General features: G+C 34.4%; 1 protein-coding gene across 1 annotated transcript; it reads left to right on the forward strand.

Annotated features, from left to right (window-relative positions):
* The first annotated feature begins 6,333 nt into the window (after positions 1–6,333).
* On the forward strand, positions 6,334–8,926 carry LOC149389027 (exopolygalacturonase-like). Its single transcript, XM_089622546.1, has 4 exons — positions 6,334–6,651; positions 7,006–7,295; positions 8,076–8,289; positions 8,651–8,926. Exons 1-4 carry the CDS (start codon positions 6,340–6,342, stop codon positions 8,924–8,926), a joined length of 1,092 nt encoding a protein of 363 aa, XP_089478672.1. The 5' UTR covers positions 6,334–6,339.
* Positions 8,927–26,092: the final 17,166 nt, after the last annotated feature.

Here is a 26,092-nt window from a genome sequence, read left to right on the forward strand (position 1 = left end):
ATAATTTGGTAGTTGAGGAGATACAAATGAGTGTTTGTTTTAGCCGAGTCTATGATAGTTGAGGAGCGACTCAACTCAATAACACCTCTAGCTAAGATTACTGCTTGAAAACCATAGATCTTACCTAATCATAATTCGGTAACCACAACGTTTTAATTATTAATTTGTTGGTAGTCTGAATGAAATTACTTGAGTCACTTTATAGCAAATTCTAACCATGGAAATACTAGACTCTTTTTGGGAAACATGAAGTCTTTTTATAAATTGCATTAGATACGCTTTTATGATGGATGACATGATAGGTACGACTTTGTTTGGCAAAACCATATCGTTAATATATATATATATATATATATATATATATATATACACACACACACACATGCATATATAAAGATTTGTGACGACGGGAATTTATCAGACCAATCATAACACCGAACAATCGTAAAACATTAAATCACATTGTTCAAGGTGTAAATATGTGAGAAACGATCAGGATCATAAGTTAAGATCTGAATACCGATAGACAGTTTCGAAAGTATCGGAGAACTGCTCGGTATAAATAAAGACTAGTCAGATAACACTTCCAACTTCTCATATGTTTTCACCTTCATGTTGAATTTTCTTGTAATTTTATACTTTTTCTATTGAGATTCGTCTAATATAAGAACAATCCGTTCTTCGCATTCGCTATAATACCGAGTCTGTTCAGCATATACGTATGATCACCGTCAAATTGAACGATTAAAATACGAATTGACATTCATTAACTAAAACCCTGAGTGCATCGTCACTCTCTAATAATGACTTATTCAAATAGATTGATACCTCAGCAAAAACCTACACGTGGACAAATCTTCCAATAAAGAATTTGTAAGCAAGCTATTTCACTCGAACAACACAAACTTTCTTAGGAGAATACTCTGGACCAACATCTCGTATGATCAGTGTAGTACTCAAAAACATCGAATACATACAAAGTTTCTCACTACAAAAAAATACTAAGAAACTTGAGAACAGTGTTACGATGAGAATTTATCAAACCAATAATCGCCAAACAACCGTGAAACACCGAACAACATCGTTCGCTATAATCACGAGTATGTTCAGCATATACGTGTGATTACTGAGACAATTATTATATCTAATTTTGACATCAACAATATTTGAAGTCCTGTTAAAATTTAATTTAGAAGCAACACATTCAAAATGGTAAGATGGGAAAGTCGTAGTTCCATTGTTCGAATTTCAATAAGTTATTAATAGCCTACTAATTAAGAAATTGATTTTTTTTTTAATTTAAAAAATAAATATCAATACTTAATTAATAGGGGTAACTCAAGTATAAAATAATTTATTTTATTTGCCACATCAGTCTGAATTCTATTTTTTTTAGAAAGATAGTAACGTGGGCTAACATGAATTTCCAATGTTTAAAGTGGTTTAGTTGAAAAGAAAACTCTTTTTTTTTTTAATAAAATGAAACGGGTGCTACTTTTTAAAAGGAAAAATGGTATGAAGTAGTCAATTCAAACTATGACTTTTGCAAAATAGCCATAGTTTCATTAGGTATAGCAAAATAGCCAATTGAGAATATAGGTTTTCATTAAATTTAATCATGCCTTGATTAATTTTAATTCAGCCTTCATAAAACTTACATTCTGTCTTTATAGTTCGTTGGGATTAAATTTAATCCAACCTAGATGGATTAAATTTAATCCAACCTAGATTAATTTTACTTGAGCTAGTTTACTTATAGTTGACAAACTATGACTATTTTGCAAAAAACTTAAGTTCTATTGGGTTATATAACCGCTGGACCCTTTTTAAAAAGATGATGAGCAATTGACCTATAATTGTCCCATAGATCATATCTTAAATAGTGGTGACATTCTTAATGAGTTTAATTCACCTACCTAGTAGAATAAAAATAATGGTCAAAATGTCACTTAAATAAGTTGAATATTTTCTAAAAGAAATACATAAAACTATTTAATTTATTAATTTTAATAATAATGGGGCATTAATAGTATGTCAAACAGGTTTAAAGTATCATTATCTCATCTTTCGATAAAAAATGTTAATATATTGTATCATCTTACCTTTGAATTTGAGTGAGTCACCATCATCCAAGACCATCACGGGTCATGCTGGCTTGTTGGTAAGGAAGCACACGGAAGGACGGGTTCCGTGGCGCCCAAAATGACTCACGGTCCTTCCATCTGCCATGTGGTTGAAGGATGGAAGTCTTCCTTCCGACAGGTGGCGGAAGCTGGAAGGAGCACATGGAAATCAAGCTACCCAATAACAACCGTTTGATTCAAGCTGACGTTTTTAAGTGGGCTTTTAATTTGTGCCTTATTTATATATTGGACCCCAAAATTTACCAAAATCTTTAAATTTTAACCCACTATTTATTTCTCTTATAAATACATCTCAATTCTAACATTTTTAATCACAACTCAAACATTTTTTTTAAATTTTTTTGTATATGCTTAAGTTTCCATTCTACTTAATTTCATATACTTAAGTTTGTAATTTAATTTTTTTTAGATAATTAAGTTTCACTACTACAAAAATAGGATTCTACAACGCTTAAAAACAGTTGTAGAATGATTCTACAACGCTTCTTAAGCGTTGTAGAATCCTGCGTTGTAGAAGCTTCTACAACGCTTAAAAATCCGTTGTAGAATCCAACAGCTTTCTACAACGCTTAATTATCTGTTGTAGAAACTAAGCTTCTACAACGGATTCTTAAGCGTTGTAGAAGCTTCTACAACGGTTAGAATCCATTGTGTAATTTTTAAATATTTTCAAACATCTCGCCGCGGCGAAGTATATTTCTCGCCGCGGCGACATATTCTACAACGGATCTTCAATCCGTTGTAGAAGCACGTCGCCGCGGCGAGAAATATACGTCGCCGCGGCGAGGTACGTTCTGAGCCGCGGCGAGGTCCATCCTTCTACAACGCTTTGAACTTGCGTTGTAGAAAGTTTTTGCCGCGGCGAAAATCACATGGTGCCGCGGCGACGGTTCTACAACGGATAGTGTAACGTTGTGGGAAATCTGAAATTTAAGTTCTTCTACAACGCTTTACAAAAGCGTTGTAGAATCACCTAGATTCTACAACGCTTATCCAAAAGCGTTGTAGAAACACCTGGATTCTACAACGCTTAGTCATAAGCGTTGTAGAAACACTAAGTTTCTACAACGCTTATGTTAAGCGTTGTAGAATCCCTAGTTTCTACAACGCTTATGTTAAGCGTTGTAGAAAGTGGGTTGTATAATCCAACATTTGTAGTAGTGTTTATAACTTTATTATATACTTAAATTTGTATTCTAATTTTATTTATATAGTTAGGTTTATAAAACATGACTATTAATGAAATTTTTTGCTTATTGTAATGTTTTACTAATACTTTTATTATAATGATTTTTATTTTTTTTAAGTTATTACTAAATATAAAATTCATTTGACATATTAGTACATTCTTTTTAAATTTTAACAGTTTAGTATCTTTCATTTACCATTTAAATTTGATTTTTTTTTCATTTCTTATTGGAAGTTAATGGAAATATGGATTTCCATTAAACTTAATGGAAATTTCATTTCCAATAAGCAATGGAAGGCACCTAAATGTCTAATGGAAATTCCATTTCCAATAAGAAATGGAAGGTGACTTATTGGAAATGGAATTTCCGTTTCCTTCTGTTGCCTAGGATGAATCACTAGGATGAATCACGGGTGGCTTACCTCATATTAGCACATCATTTTTAATTACTATTTAACCCATCCGGATCCGGTCGACTTTTGTTTGGATTTAAAAAAAATGTGCGATAATGATTGGAAATTGGAATTGTGCAATTGTGTTGTAGTTTCATTAATAATATAGTTATGTGTATGTTTAGATGAGATGAGACGACAGAAGCAATCGCTTGAAATGACGATATTATTGCTACGAATCCATCAACTCGATAAATTGGGATTAGTTCCGATGATCGGAGAATCAAACTAACAATGAAATTATCAACAATTGCGATGTGAGAACTGTATAAAAAGTTAGTGGGGCAAATTAAAAAAAAATAGAGAATAAATTTTAAAAAAACTCATATACATTTAGGCTAAAAGTATAAAAATGATGAAAAAAATTAAGGTAAAATTTAGAATTTTCAAAAGTTCAAGGATGGTAAATATATATATATATAGATATATATATATATATATATATTATTTATTAATTTTAATTGCCTATGTAGCTAGAAATTCTATTTAGAAATTCGATATGCTTTTTTATTTATAATTTTATTGTTGTACATCATTGTATACATGTTCTGTGATTTAGTTTTTATTTAACAAAATTACTGTATTAATTTAAAAATGAGAAACTTTAAATAATATTTTGAGACCTAGAAACTAATTTACCACCAAAGCCCTCGAAGCTAGTTGAGCCTCCACTCATACGACATAGTTAATAACGACCAAAACTTACATCTAAAACGTTTAGAGATTGTGGGTGGATTTTAAAGTTAAGTATATGGGATGAAATTAATTCCAATGGTAGTAATAAATTTTAAACCTCTCAGTTTCTGTGTAGTAGCAAGAAACAGAGGTGTACAAACTATAATTTGATATGTCGCATTAACTATTAATGTATATGTCATCTTTGCACAAATTTTGTTAAATATAGGGAGCCAAAAAGCTAAACATAGATTCAGTTTCAGGTTAAAAAATGTTACAATCTTGTTATTTCAGTTGGAATCCTGCTATATATAGAGCAATAACGTAGCAAGTTTGCTGAGGATATAAGGTTAAATATCGATCTCACACTAATATATAAATATAGAAAGAATCTCAAACGATAGCTGAATCAATCAGAATAACTAATTATTATTTTGGTTGATCGAACAAAATAACTCTATTTTTTAAATCTTAACTTACAAGGAAGGTATGGCAAGGAGAAAATCAATTGAGTTTGAGGCTGTTGTCCTCCTGGGCTGCGCTTTGTTGATTTCCTCGGCGGCCGGTATTGGCCATCGTTACGACGAAAATTTACGCCGCGGTTTATCAGAAGTCGGTCGTCAAATATTCGACGTGACAAAATACGGAGCCGTGCCCAACAATGATAAGAAAGACAATACTCAGGTCTGTTAATTAAGTTAGTGATTCATAATTATTAGGAACATGCCCGGCTCTATCTTAAGGGTCCTAAAACATTTGCTTTAGGCCCATAAGGGAAGAGAAGGCATACAAGGTAAAAAAAAAACCAAAAAATCTGAAATGCTTCAAACACCAAATAAAGCTGACTTTTAGTCTTTTGTATTCATTAGGTTATTTTAACGTCTTGTCTTCCTTCTCATTAATAAAATAAAAGTTACATACGTCATGGTTGTAATTGTTTAAGTTATAGCTATAAATATAAAAACAATAAAATAGAACGGTTTCACCCTCTTGAAGAGTTAAAATACTTTCAGTATAATATTTACTCTGCCACAAGTTTGGGCCTAATTTTAAAATTTTGCTTTAGGCCTATATATATGTTTAGCCGGGCCTGATTAGGAAAAGGTTAAATTGGTTAAGATATATAATTGATTGGTGTTTGGGCTCATGTGCTTGGTTGATTATTAGATACCGTCTAGCTTATTCAGACTTATATTGAGGTTTTGTCTAGTGGTGGAAATTGAAGTTAATATATCCGGCTGCAGTGAATAATCTATGATCTATTATTCAAACATGCAAGCATGAATATCACCTCGTTTTCTCATTATATGTATGTATATAGAAGTCCAAGAAGTTTTCAATTGCTCACCTGGACAATAATTATGTGGATACTGAAATTACAAATAGTTATTAAACTTTTTTTGCCAAAGCAAGAGCTGTTTTCGGGATTTTGCTTGGATGTGTCATTTATTTAGAAATCCCCATGATATCATAAGTTCCTTTTGTTAAGGGTACGTAATAATTGATGTGGTTTGGGGTTTCTATTTTAATTATTTTGTGTGTATTATTCTAAATTTAAATGGATATGTATATCATATAGGCCGTTTCAGTACTTTTGAAAACTTTAAATTTATGGATCATGAAAAGCCTCATAATGATTAAAACATAATATGTACATAGGTCTTATCTCAGATAGGTTAAATCTTTTACAATTTAATTTATTTTAATATTGATAAAATTTTATATTTTTATTAAAAAAATTATCTGAATTTTAATAAAAAATTTCAATTTTTCAGAATAAATCATTATATGATGCTTTAAGCCGTCGTCATAATTACAAGAGCATAGTTGAGATTAATCAAATCAAATTTGTGTACGGATGAATGAATTATAGGCGTTCATGAAGACGTGGGTGGCAGCGTGCAAAACTTCAACCGCCCCCGCGAAAATGTTGGTCCCGGAAGGGAGTTTTTTGGTAGGACCGGTAGTGTTCCAAGGGCCGTGCAAGAGCTCGCACCCGATAATCATCGAAGTCTTGGGAACCATTAAAGGTACCACCGATGTCAGTGAATACTCTTCGCCGGAGTGGTTCTCAATCGAGCAGATCGACGGCCTTTTGCTCACCGGAAATGGGACATTCGACGGACAAGGCCCCAAGGTTTGGAAATACAACGATTGCAAAACCAATCCCGATTGTCAGCATCTCGCCGCGGTAAGACAAGAACCAACTTTGCCTAATCTAGCTAGGCCAAAGTTAACTCTCTTTTTTTTTCCTTCCTCTTTATTCTTTTTTATTTAATTTTACATTTTAGCTTTAACATAAATGCAAAAATAAAACCATGGAATTTCTGCATAAAAATACAAATTTCGTTGTTAGTGATTTATTGAAATTTAGAATTTTGGGGTCCACCTTTCTTGTAACTATATTTAAAATTTTGAGGGCCTAGACCGACGCCTTACTTGCTTATAGGGTCGTCACTATAACTAATCTATACCTAAGTGTTTTTGTGACACAAACCCAGATGATTCTAATTACTAAATAACTAATCTATGTGTTGTTGCACAGACACTGAAGATCAGCCACGTGAACAACGCGATCATTGAAGGAATCACTTCTTTGGACAGCAAGTGGTTTCATTTTTTCGCGTACGGATGCAAGAACATCACTTTCAACAACGTGAAAGTGATCGCTCCCGATGAAAGCCCCAACACCGACGGAATCCACCTTAGTGCCACGTCATCCGCTACGGTCAACGGCGTCACCATCCAAACTGGCGACGATTGCCTCGCCATTGGTCAAGACACCCACGACATCTTGGTCCAAAATGTCACTTGCGGCCCAGGTCACGGCCTTAGGTATTATATATGATCCACAAAATTATAATAAATTATTTACTATCACCTAGGATTAATAAAGTAATGAATTTAGCTAAATAGTCAAGTTAAAGTAATGAATTTAGCTAAATAGTCAAGTTAAAATAATGAATTTGCAAAATAACCAAAATTTGTCTAAAATTATAAAATAGTCAAAATATAAAAATCAAGTTTCAAAAGCTTTTATGACCCTAGGATTAATTTTTTGAAAGTAATAAATTATTTATAAATAATCTTCAAAATATTTAATTATGGTGTTAACAAAAATTTGTCAACGTAATTTTGACTATTTTGCTGAAAATTTGAAATTTTGACTATTTTACTAATCAATTAGTTTCAAATGATGATTTTGTATAGTTTATTCCTTGAAACATTCACGTGTAGCACACGATGGGAAAAAGTTATAGTGAAATAAGTAAATGGATATAGTGAATTTATTAAGTACGTATAATAATCTTATGATTTCCATAAAGATCATGAATATAATTTAAATGCTGAATAAAAAATTAAAATCGTGTGCAACCGGGAAGGAAAATAAAACTTAGGAGGACTTAATTTAAAAGGGCGAAATATTAGAATTAGGGGATTATTTTATTCTTTTTTTTATCACTAATTGTAATTAATTATGAAGAGATTAATGGAACTACTTATAATACATGTACACAAGTTAATATATATTTTTAAAAGGTAGACCAATTACGAAAACCGGATGTAATACTATAGTCATAATTCATTTAAATAGTCGTATCATGTTTGTGGCAGTATTGGAAGTCTTGGAAAGTGGGCATGGGACAAAAGTGTTAGCCAAATTCATGTGAAGAATTGCACATTGACAAACTCAACTAACGGCGCGAGAATCAAAACTTGGGCCGGTAAAACCTCCGGCACAGCCTCTGGCATCATCTTCGAAGACCTCATAATGAACGGCGTTAAGAATCCCATCATCATTGACCAAAGCTACGGAGGCAAAAACTCAGTAAGTGGATCTTCTCTACAACGATGTCGTTAAAATCCTACTTTATTTCGATTGCAGTGAAACCGGCTGGCTAGAATAATCGGACTTAGTAGAATTTCAGTTCTTTTCATTAAAAAAAAAAAATTGTTTTGTGAAACACAGCACACATTTAGTTTATAATGTTTATTTATTTTATAATTTTAAAAGGTTATCATTGAATCAAAATCTTACTCTAAATATCTATAAAAAAAATTCTAGTTTTATATTTAGTATTTTTAGGGTTAAAAATATGATAAAATATAGTTTCTATTCAAGTTTCTTAAAGTGTTACATTTAGTATCTGAAATGCTAGAAGACCTAACTCGTTTATAAATGGGAATAGGCATCGAAATGGAAGATCTCGGACGTACATTTCAAGAACATAAAGGGCACATCAATTTCCAAGGTTTCGGTGTCGCTTGGGTGTAGCCAGTTGTTCCCATGCGACGTTGAGCTTTCGGGTATCAATTTGAAGTACGTGGGACAAAAGTTCAAAACCCCACAGACCGATTCCGTGTGTTCCAACACCAAACTCCTACGCTTCGGCTCTGAGAATCCCCGGCCATGTAACAGCAAACTCAAACCCACGACTTCCTTTGTGAACAACCAAGATGTATAATTATATTTATATATATATATATATATATATATATATATATATACGTAATACGTGGATGTATATGTATACTGCCACATGGGGCGATAGAAAAAAAACATTACTAAACTATATGTGTATAATTCTCATACTGTTAACAAGTCTGTACGGATATCGAAATGTACACTTTTTTTTAACGCACGTACGTAACGTGTGTCAATTATTATTTTTAGTTTTAGAATCTTCAACTCTTTCAGTGTTCGTTTAAGATGTTTTTCAACTGCACGTACGTTTATTGTGTTTATTACGCCGGGTTAACTTGTGTTCGTGCACGGTTATTATATAGCAGGGTTTTTAGATCATTGACATGTATAGTATAGTATACTCTTTCGGCTTATTTTTTATATGAGATCTTATTCAAGAAAAAAATATTATCATGTTCTATGAAGCTAATAGTAGTAGCTATTATTTATAATCAATATTTAATTTGAATAGATTTTATGATGAAGAAACTGTTGAACAAATTCAAATAACATTCGGACTATGTGTTTAGCTTTGATAATATTCATAGAGTCAAGTAGAGAGAAGAAAAATAAGATAGTATTAAAAAAATCTAAGTTTGAATAGAAATGTATTTAAGTTTAAACCTATACCTAATGTGATTGTGTTAGTTTAACTTATCACTTAGTTATCTAGTCTAGCCAATTAGTAAACTAAGTATGTCGTGGCTTCAACTCTACCTAATATAATTTAAGCTAAAACTGACTAAATGCACTCGGCCTAAACTCCGGTGACAACTGAGATTAGTTTGGAGCACAAATCTTGAAACCCCGGAATAGACAATGCTTTGGTAAAGACATTACGAATTTATCCAATGCCTTGGGAATAACTTTTTTTTTTTTTTTTTTTTTTTTTTTTTTTTTTTTTTTTTCAATGTGCTTTGTCCTTTCGCGATAGACTGGATTTGTAGCTAACGATGTTGCTCCTATGTTCTCACCACATCACTACATTCCTAGTGTTCTTCAATTCCATTTCTGTCAAGAAACTCTTCAGCCACACAACCTCTACAGTTGCTTCACACAGTGCACAGTACTCAGCTTCACCGCGCTTGAACGAGCTCCACCTTCTGCTTTTCCTGGAACACCAGCTTATAATACATTCATTGAGCTGCAAAACAATAGTTTCGTCTTTCTTGAGTCTAGCTTCAACCATGTGTTAGCCTTCATAGTCTATCTTACAACTTTTAGCAATATTAATAGGAATCAAGGTATTGAAAACTCTTGCCATGCTCTCATCCATTTTTTGTGCGCTCAACGTTGTCAAAAGCTTTTTAAACATTCTTAAGAGTCTCCCCGAGAGACCCATGTTATCAAGTGTTAATTGATTGCGGCATGGTTTGGTTTTTGGCAAATATATTACGTTCAAGATATTATGCAACTATTTGTTCAAGGCTTCAGGGTTATTTCAATAACATAATATGAAATTACATAACGTGTAGTTAGATGGTTGTTCAACTAAGTTGGTAGCATTACTTGTTAAAAAAACTTATTGATATTAACATGATTAATTAAATCAACAGATAAAAATTCAATCAAATAGAAAGCAGTAAAGGACACACGGAATTGATAATCATGTTCGGTGATAAAGCATCTACTCAGGAGAACTAATACGTCCAATAGTGAAAAGAAATTCACTCTCTCAAATGGTCAAAAGTACATGAATATTAAGTTTAACGACTCCCTCTGCAAACGCATCACGTCTTTGACTTCTCCAATGGATCAGCAACTTAAGCTCCCATTAGACTTGACACTCCCTTTCACTTTCACCCAATCCACTCTCGAAGATTGACAAGCACGTCAATGCAAAAAATACTCTCTCACACACTTAGTACGACGGTACAAAAGTTGCAAAGTTTCTTTGAACTCGTTGTCAATGAAGTTCTCCAGAATAGAGAGACGAGCACACTACTACAAATAAGCCTTTCTGGTGCGGAAGGGCATTAGGTGCGACTTGTCGCACCTAAAAGTCGCACCTAATTAGGCATCAGATGCGACTAGTCGCACCCAAAGGGCTCCAAAAATGAAAAAAATTTCGCTGATTTTAAGTGGTATTGGGTGCGACTAGTCGCACCCAATAGTTTTGAAAACTTTCAGGTTCGACTAGTCACACCTGAAAGTCTAAAAAAAAATTCGGCGCTTAACTTCTCCCCCTCATTTTTTCCATTTGTCTGACGTGGAATTAATTTTTAGATTTTTTTTTTTACTTTCAGGTGCGACTAGTCGCACCTATTAACTTGTTTTAGGTGCGACTAGTCGCACCTATTTGAGTATCAGGTGCGACTTGTCGCACATGATTACTAGGGTTAGTTAATAAACTCAGCTTCGTCTTCTTCACTTCTTCACAGCCTCTCTCTCTCAAACTCCGACTCTCCCTCCCTCTGCGACTCTCCCTCCCTTTCTCCCTATCTCTTCTCCGAGCCTTCTCCGACGTCCAAGTCCGCGCGCCGCTCTTCTCAGACCGGTCTTCTCCTCCTCCGTCGGTCCTTTCCGCGCCGGTCCTCTCCTCCGTGCCGATCCTCCGCAGCCGCTCCTCCGCGCCGGTCCCCTCCTCCGTGCCGGTCCTCTCCTCCGCCTTCGCTCCTCCGCGCCGGTCCGATCTCCTCCGCCTAAGGTATAATATTTTTTGTGTATATATATATATATATATATATATATTAATAATTAGTATTATATATATATATATATATATATATATATATATATATATATATGAAGAAAAAAAAATTAAATGGTTTAGTATGTTTTAATTAGTAATTTAGTATGTTTTAATTAGCATATATAATTAGTGTTAATAATTATTAATTAGTTTTAATTAGTAATTTAGTATGTTTAGTTTCAAATTCTATATATGTGTTTAGTATGTTAAGTAGTTTAGTATTTACGTTTCAAATCAAATAAATTGTTAGTATGTTTAGTTTGATTTTGATTGTTAACATGTATTAATTAATGTAATTATAGTTGTTAATATATATATATATATATATATATATAGTATTTATAATTAGTTTAGTAACATGTATTAATTAATGTAATTATAATTGTTAATATATATAGTGTTTATAATTAGTTTAGTAATACGCTTAGGTTAATGTTTAGTTGAAATTAATTGTAATTGTAAAAGTTTAGATTAAATATTATTTTGAAATTGAAATTGTAATGGAAATCAAATTGGTTAATAAGTTGTTAGTTTTGTTAACTAATTAATTTATAGTTTAATTTTTAACACTTTGTACTTAATAATGAAATTGGTTATGTAACTAATTTTAAATTTTAAATTTTAAATGTTAGTTTAATTAAGATTTTTTTTGAAGAAATAGTTTAATTAAGATTGAAATTGGTTAATTGTTTAAACTATTTTATTAGATTAATTGTTTATGATATTGTAATTAATTAATTATTGAGTGATTGTTTTATAGTTTTCATTGATAAAATGTTGTGACCGAGCCACGGAGGCTCGGTTTAGGACTTAGTTAATTAATATGATAGTTTCTGGATGGATTTTAAATGTTTTTAAAGTACTTTGCAGGTTTTTGGTTTAACAATATTATAAGGAAAACTCTGCCAAAAATTTCGGTAGAGTTTTGAACCAATTAGAATCGAAATCCACTAGAAACAGTCCATTTTCAAAAACAATCCATTTTCCAGGATTTTGAGGCGCATCTTTCCCATAATTTCTACAATCCATTTTAAAAAAATAAGATACCTTTCACAGTCTCTCTCTCATTCCTTCTGAATTCGCTCTCGGTCCTTTAGTAAGATACCTTTCAATGCTAATTAATAATTCTCGTTGTCTTTCTCGTTCAGCGAAATCAATGTCTAATCCAAGAGGAGATTGGGTTACCGAGAACACGAGGTTGAGCTTGCAGTATAAAACAGGGGTTAACGAGTTTATCCGCCTTGCAAGCAGACAACTGAACGAAAATGGCCAATATCGTTGTCCTTGCAAGTCTTGCAACAACATGAGATGGCACGCCATCGGGGTCGTATCACCTCCTGGACAGTGGGTTTACCCCAGGCTACACAGAATGGTATCATCACGGCGAGCGCCTTGTCCTTACTCATGGTGAAGACCCCATTGGAACTGATCAGAGAGGAGTATGAGGATTGCACGACGCTCTGCATGATATCATGGACCACGAGGATTTCGACGACTTTGCGGATCCGACTCCGAGCGAGGTGCGTGCGGAGGAGCAAGTGGAAGACTTATTTGCCGAGTTGGAAGCGGAATTGTACCCTGGATGCAAAGAGTTTTCGTCTTTGTCGTTCTTGGTTTCGTTGATGCACATCAAAGTCACGAACCATTGGACGAACAAGTCGTTCACAGAACTCTTGCAGCTCTTGAGGAAGTCTCATCCAACTGGTAACCGAATTCCGGAAAAGCACTACGAGACAAAGGCTAAATTGAAGCGCTTCGGCAAGGCGGGAATGGTATTGGGTGCGACTAGCCGCACCCAATACTATGGCGGGAAGAGTATTGGGTGCGACTAGTCGCACCCAATAAGATGGCAGGAAGAGCATTGGGTGCGACATGTCGCACCCAAAAGTCAAATTCCCGCCTTATTCTTAAGTTCCCACGGAAAAATAGGTCCGACTTCATGTGCGATAAGTCGCACCCAATAGTGTCGCACCTAATAGTATATTCTATTGGGTGCGACATGTCGCACCCAATAGTATTAGCTGCGGACTTTTAAGTGCGACTAAGTCGCACCTAAAGTCGCACCCGATAGTACTATTAGGTGCGACTTTGTGGGAAGTCGCATCTGATGCCCATATTTGTAGTAGTGGCACAAAGAATATGGTTTGCATGAATTTACTAAACAGAAAGTGGAGTGATCGAATCAAACCCTAGGTGGGTTTTATAAACACTTCATAATCTCTCGTGAAATCTAATAAGTCGGATTCACCAAGAAATCCGATCTTATTTGTCCATGAAAAGCGGAACTAAAAAAAATATTTAGTTTCTTTTTCGCGTGGGAGGAAAATGACTTAAGTATCCCGGGTCTTGAACACGCTTGAACAACTTCTTGAAGTTTTGACTCGAATAACTTTTACAATTCCATACTTAAAACTATGCCACAGAGGATCTAACAATCTCCCACTTGGAATTTTTGGCAAAACAAACAAAAGACACTACACAGATTGTTCAAGCAAATAGGTCTAGCAGTTCTACAAAGTTTAAATAACAAAAGTGAAGCATTGTTTAACTAGCTATTACGACCCAAAAAATATAAAACACTCAATTAAATATACTCTCATTTTTTTTCCACAAAAGGACAAGCCAAGGGAACATATAAGTCTATGTTGAGAGTAAAACATACTAAAGATACTGAAAATAAAAGGAAAAAAAATTACATTTTTCTTAACGTAGCGGCCTGATCTTGATATTCTTCTTTGTCTTCATCTGAAACTTCTTCAACCGGGTACTTAATGTCAAGTAGGAGGTTGCTGAGGTGCATTTTGTAGATGGTAATCATTTTGATCTCTGTTTTCTTGAAGTTGATCTCAGCTTCAAGTTGCCTGATGATCTTATCTCTCACGGATGAAGAATATACCTGCAAGAGATGAAGATATGTTGGAACATCTTCTTGAACTTTCGGAAGAGCTTGCTCCCCTTCAATGTCATTCTTGTACTTCCTCGTGAACAACTTAAGGTTTGCATTGATGAACTTAGGTTCTCCTGAAAGGTCATTATGACCAGCCTCCAACCATGGACTCTGCTTCACCATCAACTCATAGATGAGATAAGGGAACCGAATGGGATGGTCCACATTCTCCGATGTGCCATGTGCAACTATCTAATTGAAGATGATGAGACCCGTGTCAACTAAGACTTTGTTTCCATGTAATACAAGATTTGAGCCAAGACTTTGTTGAATGAGCCTCTTTGAAGAGTAAAAAACCAATTCCCAAATAATTATCCCATACAACAACGAGTATTTAGTGATCAGATCAGTGGAAGACATATACTAATCGATCCACCAAGTTCTCTCATTCAATGTGAGGCATCTAGCAATTTTGTCCTGATCTTGTTCTGTTGCAACAACATCTTGTACAACAAAACCATATGACACATCTAACATGTCAGGGGTGATTGGCATCTCATTTCCCTTGATTATGAACACTTCAAATTTTGGGCTTGATGAGTTCCCAAAATTCTCATTCAAGTTTGCAATTACTTCTATAACAATCCGAACATCAAATCTTTTAGACGAGGTAAAAGGGGAGAACAACTTTACCTCTTTTAGCATGAACACAATATGAGTGACTGTGTACTTCTCTTTATCTATTTTCTTCTCATCGATTATTGAGCGTTTCACCACCAAGTCCCATTTGTTAGAAATGAGCCTGGGACATAAACCACGCACACCTACTTCCAGACACCAGGTGCTGTAGAGGCTTTGCTTTTCTTCTTAGTTGGACTCTTCTTCCTCTGAGCACAAGTTGAAAGCATTTCTTTCACGCCTGCCACGTGTAAAGTGAACTGCAATTAGAAAAATATTATAGAATGATGAGTATACATACCATTACGTCATGTAATCAAATTTATGTGTACATACCATTTTTGCAAACTAGACTCTGAATCATTGATCATCCAAAGGAGTGCGGCCCGCAATTGAAATATTTCGTTGTTATCGGCCCCATCTCGAAATCGGACTCTCGTTGTCCACAACTCTTTCAGTTCCTCAACAAGTGGCAGCATAAACACATCAATGTCTTTTTCAGACGACTTTGGACCCGGAATTAGAAGCGTCAACATCAAGTACTTGGACTTCATGAAAAGCCATGGTGGAAAATTGTACGCGGTCAACACCACCGGTCACACGCTATATGACAAACTCATTCCCCGAAAAGGTTGAAGCCATCAGCAGCAAGTCCAAGTTGAATGTTCCTCGCCTCCGCAACAATGTTCGGATACGTCTCGTCCAGGTTTTTCCATGCATTCGCATCGGCATGATGCTGTAGAACGCCTTCCTTAGTCACTCGTTCCTTCTCGTGCCACTATATTTTGAGAGACGTGTGTCGAGATGCATACAGTCGCTTAAGCCGATCTTTCACCGGGAAGTACCTCGAAACTTTACAAGGTACTTTCTTCCCAACTACCTATCTAATTTCGTTGCTGATGGGGCAAACACCAACGTCTTTCAATCCCTTCCAAGACAAGACGCAATCATTCACGCACACATCGATCATCACGTAGCCTATGCAGAACCGCTTCAGCTTCGCCTTCGCCTCATAATGATTCTCTGGAATTTTGTTTCCAGCAGGATGCCATTTCCCCAGAAGCTTCAACAATTCAGTGAACAACTTCGTCCAATGGTTCGTGACTTTTATGTGCATCAATGAAACCAAGAACGACAAAGATGAAAACTCCTTGCAACCAGGGTACAACTCTGCTTTCAACTCGGCAAAGAGGTCCTCAATCTGCTTTTCTTCGAGCACTTCATTCGGGGTCAGATCGACGAAATCATCATAATCGTCGTGATTCATGATATCGTGAATGGCTTTGTGTAATCCGCCAACGTCTCGCTCATTCTCAACACCTGCTTCTTCTACAGGAACGATATTGGCATGTCGTGGCTCGCCATGGTGATACCAATGAGTGTTGAGAAATTGCGTTTTTGCAACTACGAAAGAGACCCTTGACTTCACCATCACTATTAAGTTGGAAATGTGTCGTACGGATAAACTCATTCACGCCACAATGATACTGAAGACTCATTCGGTCATTCTCAGTAATCCAATCTCTACTTGAATTTGACATAACGCTGAACATTAGGAATCAAATATTATTATAAAGAATTTGGATGATATATGAAAATGAGATTGAGAATTGACATTATTTTTGAAGTTTGATGTGAGATGATTGCGATGATCGGAAAAATGAGATATCTTAGACTATTTGATTAAAATGTCTATCGAAATTTCGGCAGAGTTTCCTCTAAACTATTAACAAATCCAAAACTTGCAATTTCATATAAAAACATATATATACCAGCAAGAACTATTCTATTGAACAACTAAATCCTAAACCGAGCCTCAGTGGCTCGGTTACATCAATATAACAATTCAAATCAATAGATTTGAACAAGTTAATTAATTTTGCAATTATAATTACAATATTAACTTAATTTCTAAATTACCTAATTAATTTATAACAATTTCAATATCTTTAAGTTATCAAAATTAATTATCTACAAATTAATCAATTTTCTAATTAGTTAATTAAACCTAGGATAAATTACAAGAAATCCCCCTCAACTATGGACTCGGTAACAAATTGCCTCCTCAACTCGAAAATACCATAAAAATTACTCTGAACTTTAGTTTTTCTCGACTTTTACCCTTTCCGTCAAATTTTTTCTAACTCTGTTAACAATTTTCTGACGTGAATGTCATATAGGTAATGTTGAAAATTTGGTTAACTTCAATTAACCATTAATCGAATTTTTTTTCACGGTTATTGTTAACCGAAACAGAAAAGTGGACAATTAATTGTTTTAACCGAAAAGTGGGCAATTAATTGTTTTCGCTACTGACGCACTATATGATCGCTTCTGCAGCTCTGCTATCAAGCAAACATTCTACTAAAATAAGCCACGTGTCCTCCTCTTGAACGTGCAAATTGAACTTTACAATAAACTATTATTATTTTTTTCAATTAACCTAGGTTAATTGTTTTTTATTCGGTTAAAATTAACCGTACAATTAATTTTAACTGAAAATTCAATTAAAATTAATCGTACGGTTAATTTTAACCGAATAATTTCGATTAAAATTTAAATCAAAATTTTTTCTTTAACCGAATTTTTTTCTTTACATATAGGCCATAAATTATGTGAAATTATCAAAATACCCTCGATTATTATTTCACTTTATTATTATTATTATCATTAACATTAATCCAAATAATAATTTAATCTTTAAATATATAAACTTGCTAAATCAAATCTCTGTATTTTACTTAAGAAGTAAATTATAAAAAGTGGATCTGAATAATCTCCCTCATGCACAAAATTGTCAAATTTCCTATTTCTTCTACTTCTTCACCAACGTCTCACCCTGGGGTGGCGATCATGACTTCGTACCCTTGTCTGATCTTGAAGCCCTGCTATTCGATCGACTGACCACCCATAATCGACACCACTCTGATGCCGAGATAGTGCACAAACTTGATGGTCTCGTCTTCGATCAGCTATGCGAGCTCGCGGGTCGGCGCCATCACCACCGCGTACGGCCCATCCGCCTCGTTCTCCTCGCTGATCAGCGGAAGCCGAGATATGTAGGTCAGCATGGGAAGAACGCACGCGGCCGTCTTTCCCGACCCGGTCTCGGCGATTCCGATCACGTCTCGCTGCTGCAATCCCAGCGGGGATCTTTTTTAAGTCGATTACCCTTGTTAAAGCACCCCACCTTCTTCCCATTAATTTAATTTGTTCATTTGTTAATTTTTACTTTTTCATATAACCCTAAACTATTATACATCTCCTTTCGAAACTCTCTCTTAGTTAAAAACTCCACCAAAAAAACACATTTCTATTTTAATTACTTTGATCAACTTTATATATATATATATATATATATATATATATATATATATATATATATATATATATGACATTCACGTCAGAAAATTGTTAACAGAGTTAGTAAAAATTTGACAGAAGGGGCAAAAGTCGAGAAAAACTAAAGTTCAGAGTAATTTTTGTAGTTTTTTTCGAGTTGAGGGGGCAATTTGTTACCGAGTCCATATTTAACTACTTAATTAACCGAAAATTTAAAAATTAAACATAAAATCTAACTAGCTAAAGTTACTAATTAATTACCATATCAATTAACCTAACATATCAAAGTAACTAATTACATATTCAACTAATTAACATATTAGTAAATTAATTAGTTCATTAACCTAGCATATTAAATTATCTGAAAATTTTGGCGCATAAAACTAGAAAATTAAAATTTTGAGTGATTATAAGCGACTGCCGTTTCTAATCGGCGGGAAAATATTAGAGTCGCTTCTAAAGGTTAAATGTCGCTTCTAAAATTCATTTTTGTAGTAGTGTTGGGCTTTCTCCTCCCAATCATGACACACGAGTGTGGCTTGCCAAAGACTTGACACCTTCGCAGGTGCACATCTCACTATGGTACTTGTCGCATAATTGACTAATACTCAACAAGTTAGCCGAGAGACCATCAACATGGTGAATATCTTCGATCTGGGGTACTCCTTACAGATGAATGATTCACTTACCAATAGCATCACCTTTTCACCACTATCAAATCTCACATAAAGAGTTTTGGCTTTCTTCACGTAGATCAGAGATGCTTCATCACCAGTCATGTGCCCAAAACATCCACTGTCCAAGTACCAGCTTCCCTTTTCATTATCGCACATAGAATCACATGGCATAAGAAAAACATCCTTCTCCTTGATTATCCATTCCTGACGAATAGGAACACGAGGTTTTGAAGATGGAAACCTCTGAGCTCTGTTTACCCTGAGATCAGCTAGATGCCTAAAGCAACGCGGTTTAATGCGACCTTGTTTGTTGCAATAATGACAGATCCACTTTTTCTTTCGTCTGGAGTTGGAGTGACCCTTCGAAGCAAGAGCTTGATTGAACATTTTCTTTGACTCATGATTAGGCCGTCTTCCACTAGCTTTAATGAACTTGTTACTAGACTGTGAAGTTTTTCCATGGAACCCTATACCTCTACTATTCTCACTCTTTTTCAGAGAAGCCATAATGGAATCTAGAGTACACATTCCAGAGTTCTTCATTTTCACATTCTTCTTTAGTTAGTTCAGCTCTGATGTGCCATTTACTTGTCTTTCGCATGTTCCTTCAAAACTTCAACTGTGCTGACGAGCTTGGCATTCTCTGACGTGAGCTCACTGATCTTCTTTTGCATATCATATTTTTCGAGCTTTAAACTAGTGATCCTCTAATTCAGCATCTTGTTGTGGTCTATCATATCCATCCACTTATCATTCAGGAGACAGTAGTTCTCCACAATCTCTAATCTTGAGATTTCTGCATCATCATCGCTGCTCTAATCTTCAGAGTCATCGTCAGCAGACTCCATTTTAAATTTGTGCTCCTACTTGTCTTTTGTCACAACATTAAATGCTAAGAGATTTACTTCATCTTTTGCTTTACTAAATTCTGAATCACTATTGCTCCAGCTGGCCACCAGGGACTTGTTATTCTTCTTCAGAGTGTTTGCTCATTCAGCAGCAATATGACAAAACCCTTCACATTCGTAGCACTGAACTCTCTTGGGCTTATCTCGCTTGCTGTTGTTGCTGTCTTCACCTGAGCGATTCTTCTTCTAGAGTTCCATTCCCTTCTATTCTAGAAACTAGGAGAGTACTGTTGCCGTTGATCACCTTTTCTACGGTTTACCTTTCTCATGAAGCTTCCGAAATTCTTTGCAAGAAGAGAAAATTGTTCGTTGTAGTCTAGTTCCTCTCCTAAACCAGTTTCAGGCTTCAACGCAATTTCTTTAGTCTTATTATCTGACTTTTGTTCTTTCTCCTTGAGGTTCATCTAATAAATTATGAGAGATTCTAATAGCTAATCAAACTTCATTATTGTTGTTAGATCATGAGTTTCTTCTATTGCAAGAACCTTCATAGAAAACCTTTCAGGAAGGGTTCTGAGCACCTTGCTTACAAATCTTGCATTATCAATTGTCTCTCCAAGAGAATAAGATTCACTGGAGATATCATAAATTCTAGCACTGTATTCTGCAATAGTCTCCTTATCTTTTATAGTGATATTCTCAAATAGAGTAGTAAGTTGACGAATGCATTCTTCTCTAACCTTTTTGGTTCCTTGGTGAGCAAAAGTAAGGATAACCTATGCCTCCTTAACAATCTCACAGTTAGAGATCAGTTTGAAGGTGTTTTCATCAACAACAGAGAAAATAGCATTCATTGCCTTAGAGTTCCCGTTGGCATCTCTGCGGTGCACATTTGTCCACTTGTCAAGAGGCAGAGCAACAATTTCTTTTTCGGTAATGATGGTACGGGGCATCCATCCATGTTCAACAGCCTGTCAGGCGCTCTCGTCGATGGCCTTCAAAAACGCCTTCATCCTCGCTTTCCAATAGGCATGGTTGAATCCATCCAACAGAAGAGGATGTCATATATTGTGTCATCCTTTCGTGTCATCTTAACATGCAGCACACGTTAGTCAAATCTAGGAAAAGACTCAATATGCTAGAGTGATCCGCTTTGATACCAATTGAAATTAACTAACGCTGTTAAGATGGTTGTTCAAGTTTTAGGTTAAACAACTTGTAGAACAACTGATTGTTTTTAGCAGATTAGATGCAATGCTACGGAGACAAAACAATCAAACATAAAACAATAAAGGACACAGACAAATTGGTAACCCTGCTCAGTATAACAACTACTCATGGAGACTGCGACGTCCGGGTAAAAGCAATCAACTATCTCAATCAACCACGATTATAGGAATATTAAGGTAGACAAAAATTCTATTCGCTAACACCTTTCTTCAATGGTTATCTCCAGTGGGTATGGATTCAAGCTCACCTTGAACCAGAGACTCATCTCCCTGTTTTATCCCGATCTTGCACCGAAGATCAATAGCATACATATGCGACACACGATCTCAAACTTAGTATGATGATACAAAAGTTCTGAGTTAATCTATGCATGTTGTCGATGAATTTCTCTGGAATGAGATGACATGCAAAGAAAATACGGCTTCGTGAATAGCCAAGCAATCGAAGAACCTCGTTGACCAAAGATACAAACCCTATGTGGATTTATGTATGGTCAGATTTCGAAATCCTACGCGAAAACAATATCAATTGAATCCCTAAAGATCCGAGATTACATCTCCAAGTAAATTGGGTAACTAACCAACGTGGTAGCTACATGATTTCCGCATAAGGAAAAAGACCCAACTGTCCAGACTACATGTTGCATAAGTTGCTTGAACAACTTGTAAACGCTTAAGCTTGAACAACTTTGTTACAATTTGTTTTTCCAAATAAATTATGCCATAAAAATAACAACAATTTCCCATACAAATCAAACTAACAACAGTAATGATAATCGTCAGTGTCCATGCACTTGGTCCCTTTTTTTTCAAAGCCAATGAAAAAGTTCCATGTCAGCGCTGACGTTATTGGTTTCGTTGACATATATCAGTATTCAATTGAAAAATATAATTGTATTTTAGTTACGAGACTATACGATCGGACTTGATTATCCGATCTACAAATTCCCGAAAGAATTGTTTCTAAATTCTAACTAAATTTACCTAGGAGTTGATTTTATTATCATATGACGATTGTTTTGTTAAACACACCGTCTTTGCTCTAACTAATCGTTTCATTGTTTTGGTTCTTTAACGTCAAGTAAGTAGGAGCATTTTTCAATCATTGGGTGCACAATACTAACCAACATGTAAGTGTAGTGTATATTCATATTTGATCACTGAACTATCATTATGGTTTGTATTGAATTGTGCGAACCATCAAATTTCTCAATTTTAACTTTAGAAATCTGTGCATCATAAAACAACCAAGAACTTATTAATTCATCAAATACATCATCAAATACTTGGTGTTAACGTAAAATCACAACACAACACCTATATATGTTGAAATCATTCTCTTCCCAGATACCATTATTTGGACATACGAAGTTCCGTGAAAGTAAATTTGGGTTGGTTTGGTTTCTCTAGTTTTCAATACCAAAATCTTTATTTTGATTTTCTAAATTTTGGATCAATAACCGGATTGATTTAGTCCAAATCTTACCGATTTGGTTGTCCCAAATTTCATTATCGAGTTTTGTAAAACAAATTAATATCTTGTATTTGAAATCCATTATATAAATTTTGACTATCTGATTCTTTGAAATCTGAGTCCGCATTTAAAACAAGGGTCCCAGGGTCCATTAGGAAAATAGTCAATTTAAACGTTTTGACATTGCTAAATAGCCAACGTTTAGTAAATTTTAGGTAAATAGTCATTTTCATGTATTTACAGACGTAAATATTAGATAAATAACCACTTCCATATATTAGGTCACGTCATTATTTACGGCTATTTATCTAAGATTTACCAAACGTTGGCTATTTAGGAATGTCAAACGTTTAAATTGGTTATTTTTCTAATTCTTTTTTGTTAAAACAATATATGTTAAACGTTATCTTTTAGTATAATTAATCATCAACTTTGTGGTTTTACTTTGTAGAAGCAAAAGTGTCGGAATGGAACAAAAGACGTTGATGTGCAGCATTCAATACTGACGGATTTCTCAAACCCATTTTATTATTAACCGATTACGGACTTCTCAAAATCGATAACCGAGCTAATTTCAAAAAATAATTTGGTTAACAGAAGCGAATTGTTTGTTTGCTACCGAATTTCAATTTTGAACCGGTTCAATTATTGTTTAATTTTATTAGGTAAGTAATATGTAATCAACATGTCTTTTGAAGATAGTTTGTTTAATTTCCCATTCATAAATTCCTCGGTATCGTGATACTTTTAATATAAATGAAGTGTCATATGCTCGACAGTGGATCTGATTTCAGTATTAAGTATTAACGATGGTGGTGAACCGTGAAACCCGTGATTATATAGGATGCCGATATTATTGAATTTCCAATACTTCTGTACTCTTGACAATGTAGTGGTCAATAAGATCTAGTAGACAATGACATTAATTTCACACAAATCGAATAGATAGATAAAACTAATATTATTTTTGAAGCCAATAATTGTTCATTCGAGGAAGCAATTATTGATTCGGCAAATCAAAATAATACCACATGGATAAATAATAAAAGTAAGATACTTGGGGGTCCATCAAATCTTCAGAAGATCGAGATTCAAAAGGAATATAATTCCGACGCAACGAGAGGCAAAAGACTAGAGTCGGTCCTATAGAAAAGAAAAAAAAAATCAATCAATTTGCTGAATCCTACAATGTAATGCAGAAACCTAATTAAAGCACAAACCTCCACTGTTTGCAACTTGTGTAAAATTTTGCGCTGGCTGATGCAAGAGATGACGTAGAAGACAATCAAACTATATTAAATTAAAAGCACAAAGATCCACTTGATCAGGCAATGACGTAGGAGAAAATTATCTATATGGAAAATTTTATCATCTCCTCTATATTATATGTAATAGTGACACATTAATTCACAGTTTGTGAATCTGTGATCTGATGGTGTGTAACATCTATACATGAGAAATTTTATCCTCTGAATCTGTGATCTGATGTGTAACATGCTTGAACCCAAAAAAGAAATATTATTTCTAATATAATGGTCCATATATATAAAGTTGATCAATTAATTAATTACAAAATTATGTTCAAATTAATGACCGAAATCAAGTAATTACCTATAATAATAGGATTGTGATTTTCCTCATTGATGACTATGAGGCTGTGAATACACACGTTTTGGGGTCTCTAAGCTCACTCACACATTCAGAAAACTAACACCATCTAGATGTGAGAGCAAGAGCTTAGAAGAACCTTGAAATAGCTCGCCGGAGTCGGAGTCCGAAACTCGCCCAAAAACACAACAATGGCCGGAGGTAAACCGATCCCTTTCGCTTCCGCTTTAACGTGTTATTGTTGTTAGAACACCTTTAGTATGTGTAATAAGTTCTTACATTTGGTATCAGAGTTTCACATAACCTCTGCATTGTTTTTGAATATTTCCATGTTCTTGGGTGTTTATGAGTTTTTGTTTTTGACGTTAAAACGTGAAAATAATTATGGGAATCCTTTGGAAAATTGTTTTATGATTCTTTTCGCTTTTGAAACACTTAATTCGGTGCCATAACGAGAGAGAACGAGCCAGTTCACTCTATGAGTTTCAACCGGGTTATTACGATCCATCTGAAGGTTGAAAACGACCAAAAATGACGTGTAATTCAGTCTTCATGTCGTTTGGAATGTTCTGGCATAATTGGCCGTGTTATGCCTTTTAATTGGGATCTCGTGTAATATTGCTACACTGTTTTGCTATGAATTGAATCAATTTTATCGTATTCTTTTATTTAAGGTTGAGACATTGTTAGGACATATATTATTTATGTGTTGCTATTCATATTGAACATATTCATTCAATATAGCAATTAGATGAAGGATAAATAATATTAGTGCATATTTGCATCATTATGGATTATATGCAAATGTTTAATTTTAAATTATATTAATTGTGTTAATGTCATTTATTTAGAAGTTATATGCTTTATTATTATTTTTGAAATATGCATATAACATTTAGAAAATTAATGACTAGCACAATATTATTCATTATATTGTTTAGTGATTTATATGGTCTTAATTAATTAGAGAGTAGCCACAACATCTTTAATTAATTTAGATTGTATATTTATAGTTAATATCACATAAAATAATAGTTGTGGTTAATCATATTATATATTATGGAATCTACCCACATGAATTTTGTAATATTTGTATGATTAATTAGGATAAAATTCAAATTATTTTTCGTAATTAACCCACAGGTATTAGGAAAAGCAATATAGTTTGATAGTTTTATCATGATCGTGTGAATCCAATGGAATTAAAACTTTAGCCCACATGCAAGTTTTATGTCTCTAGATTCATTGAGTAAACACATGATTTTACATTGGTAAAACATGATATAGCCATTTTCTTCAAAAACAAATTTTAATAAGCATGTTTAATCTCTGTAAAATGCAGCTAGTCAACCTGTTAGTTACTATGATGTTAAATGCGATGTTCCCGAACTCAAAGGGGACAATTTTAAGGTATGGAAAGAGAGAGTTCTCCTTTAGTTGGGATGGATGGATATTAACTATGCCATAAGAAATCCTGAACCACCAGAAATCACTGAGATGAGTACCCCAGATCAGGTTGATCTTTATAAAAAGTGGGAGCGATCTAATCGACTTTGCGTTATGTTCATAAAGACCAAAGTATTTGCTGGGATTAGGGGTTCTATTGAGCAATATGACAATGTTCGTCTCTTAATAAAAGCAATAGATGAACAATTTGTCACTTCAGGTAAGGCTTTGGCAAGTACTCTTACCATGCAATTCTCATCCATGAAGCTTATTGGGAATAGAGGTG

This window comes from Urtica dioica, chromosome 8 (assembly GCF_054948205.1).
Source record: "Urtica dioica subsp. dioica isolate 48M chromosome 8, U.dioica_male_clone48M_v1_H2, whole genome shotgun sequence".
In the NCBI taxonomy this organism is placed as follows: Eukaryota; Viridiplantae; Streptophyta; class Magnoliopsida; order Rosales; family Urticaceae; genus Urtica; species Urtica dioica.

Coding starts and splice junctions, on each gene's coding strand:
- LOC149389027 (XM_089622546.1), top strand. CDS start 6,340: ATGAAGACGTGGGTGGCAGCGTGCAAAACTTCAACCGCCCCCGCGAAA. Junction 6,652..7,005: donor ATTGTCAGCATCTCGCCGCG/GTAAGACAAGAA, acceptor GTTGTTGCACAG/ACACTGAAGATCAGCCACGT. Junction 8,290..8,650: donor GCTACGGAGGCAAAAACTCA/GTAAGTGGATCT, acceptor AAATGGGAATAG/GCATCGAAATGGAAGATCTC.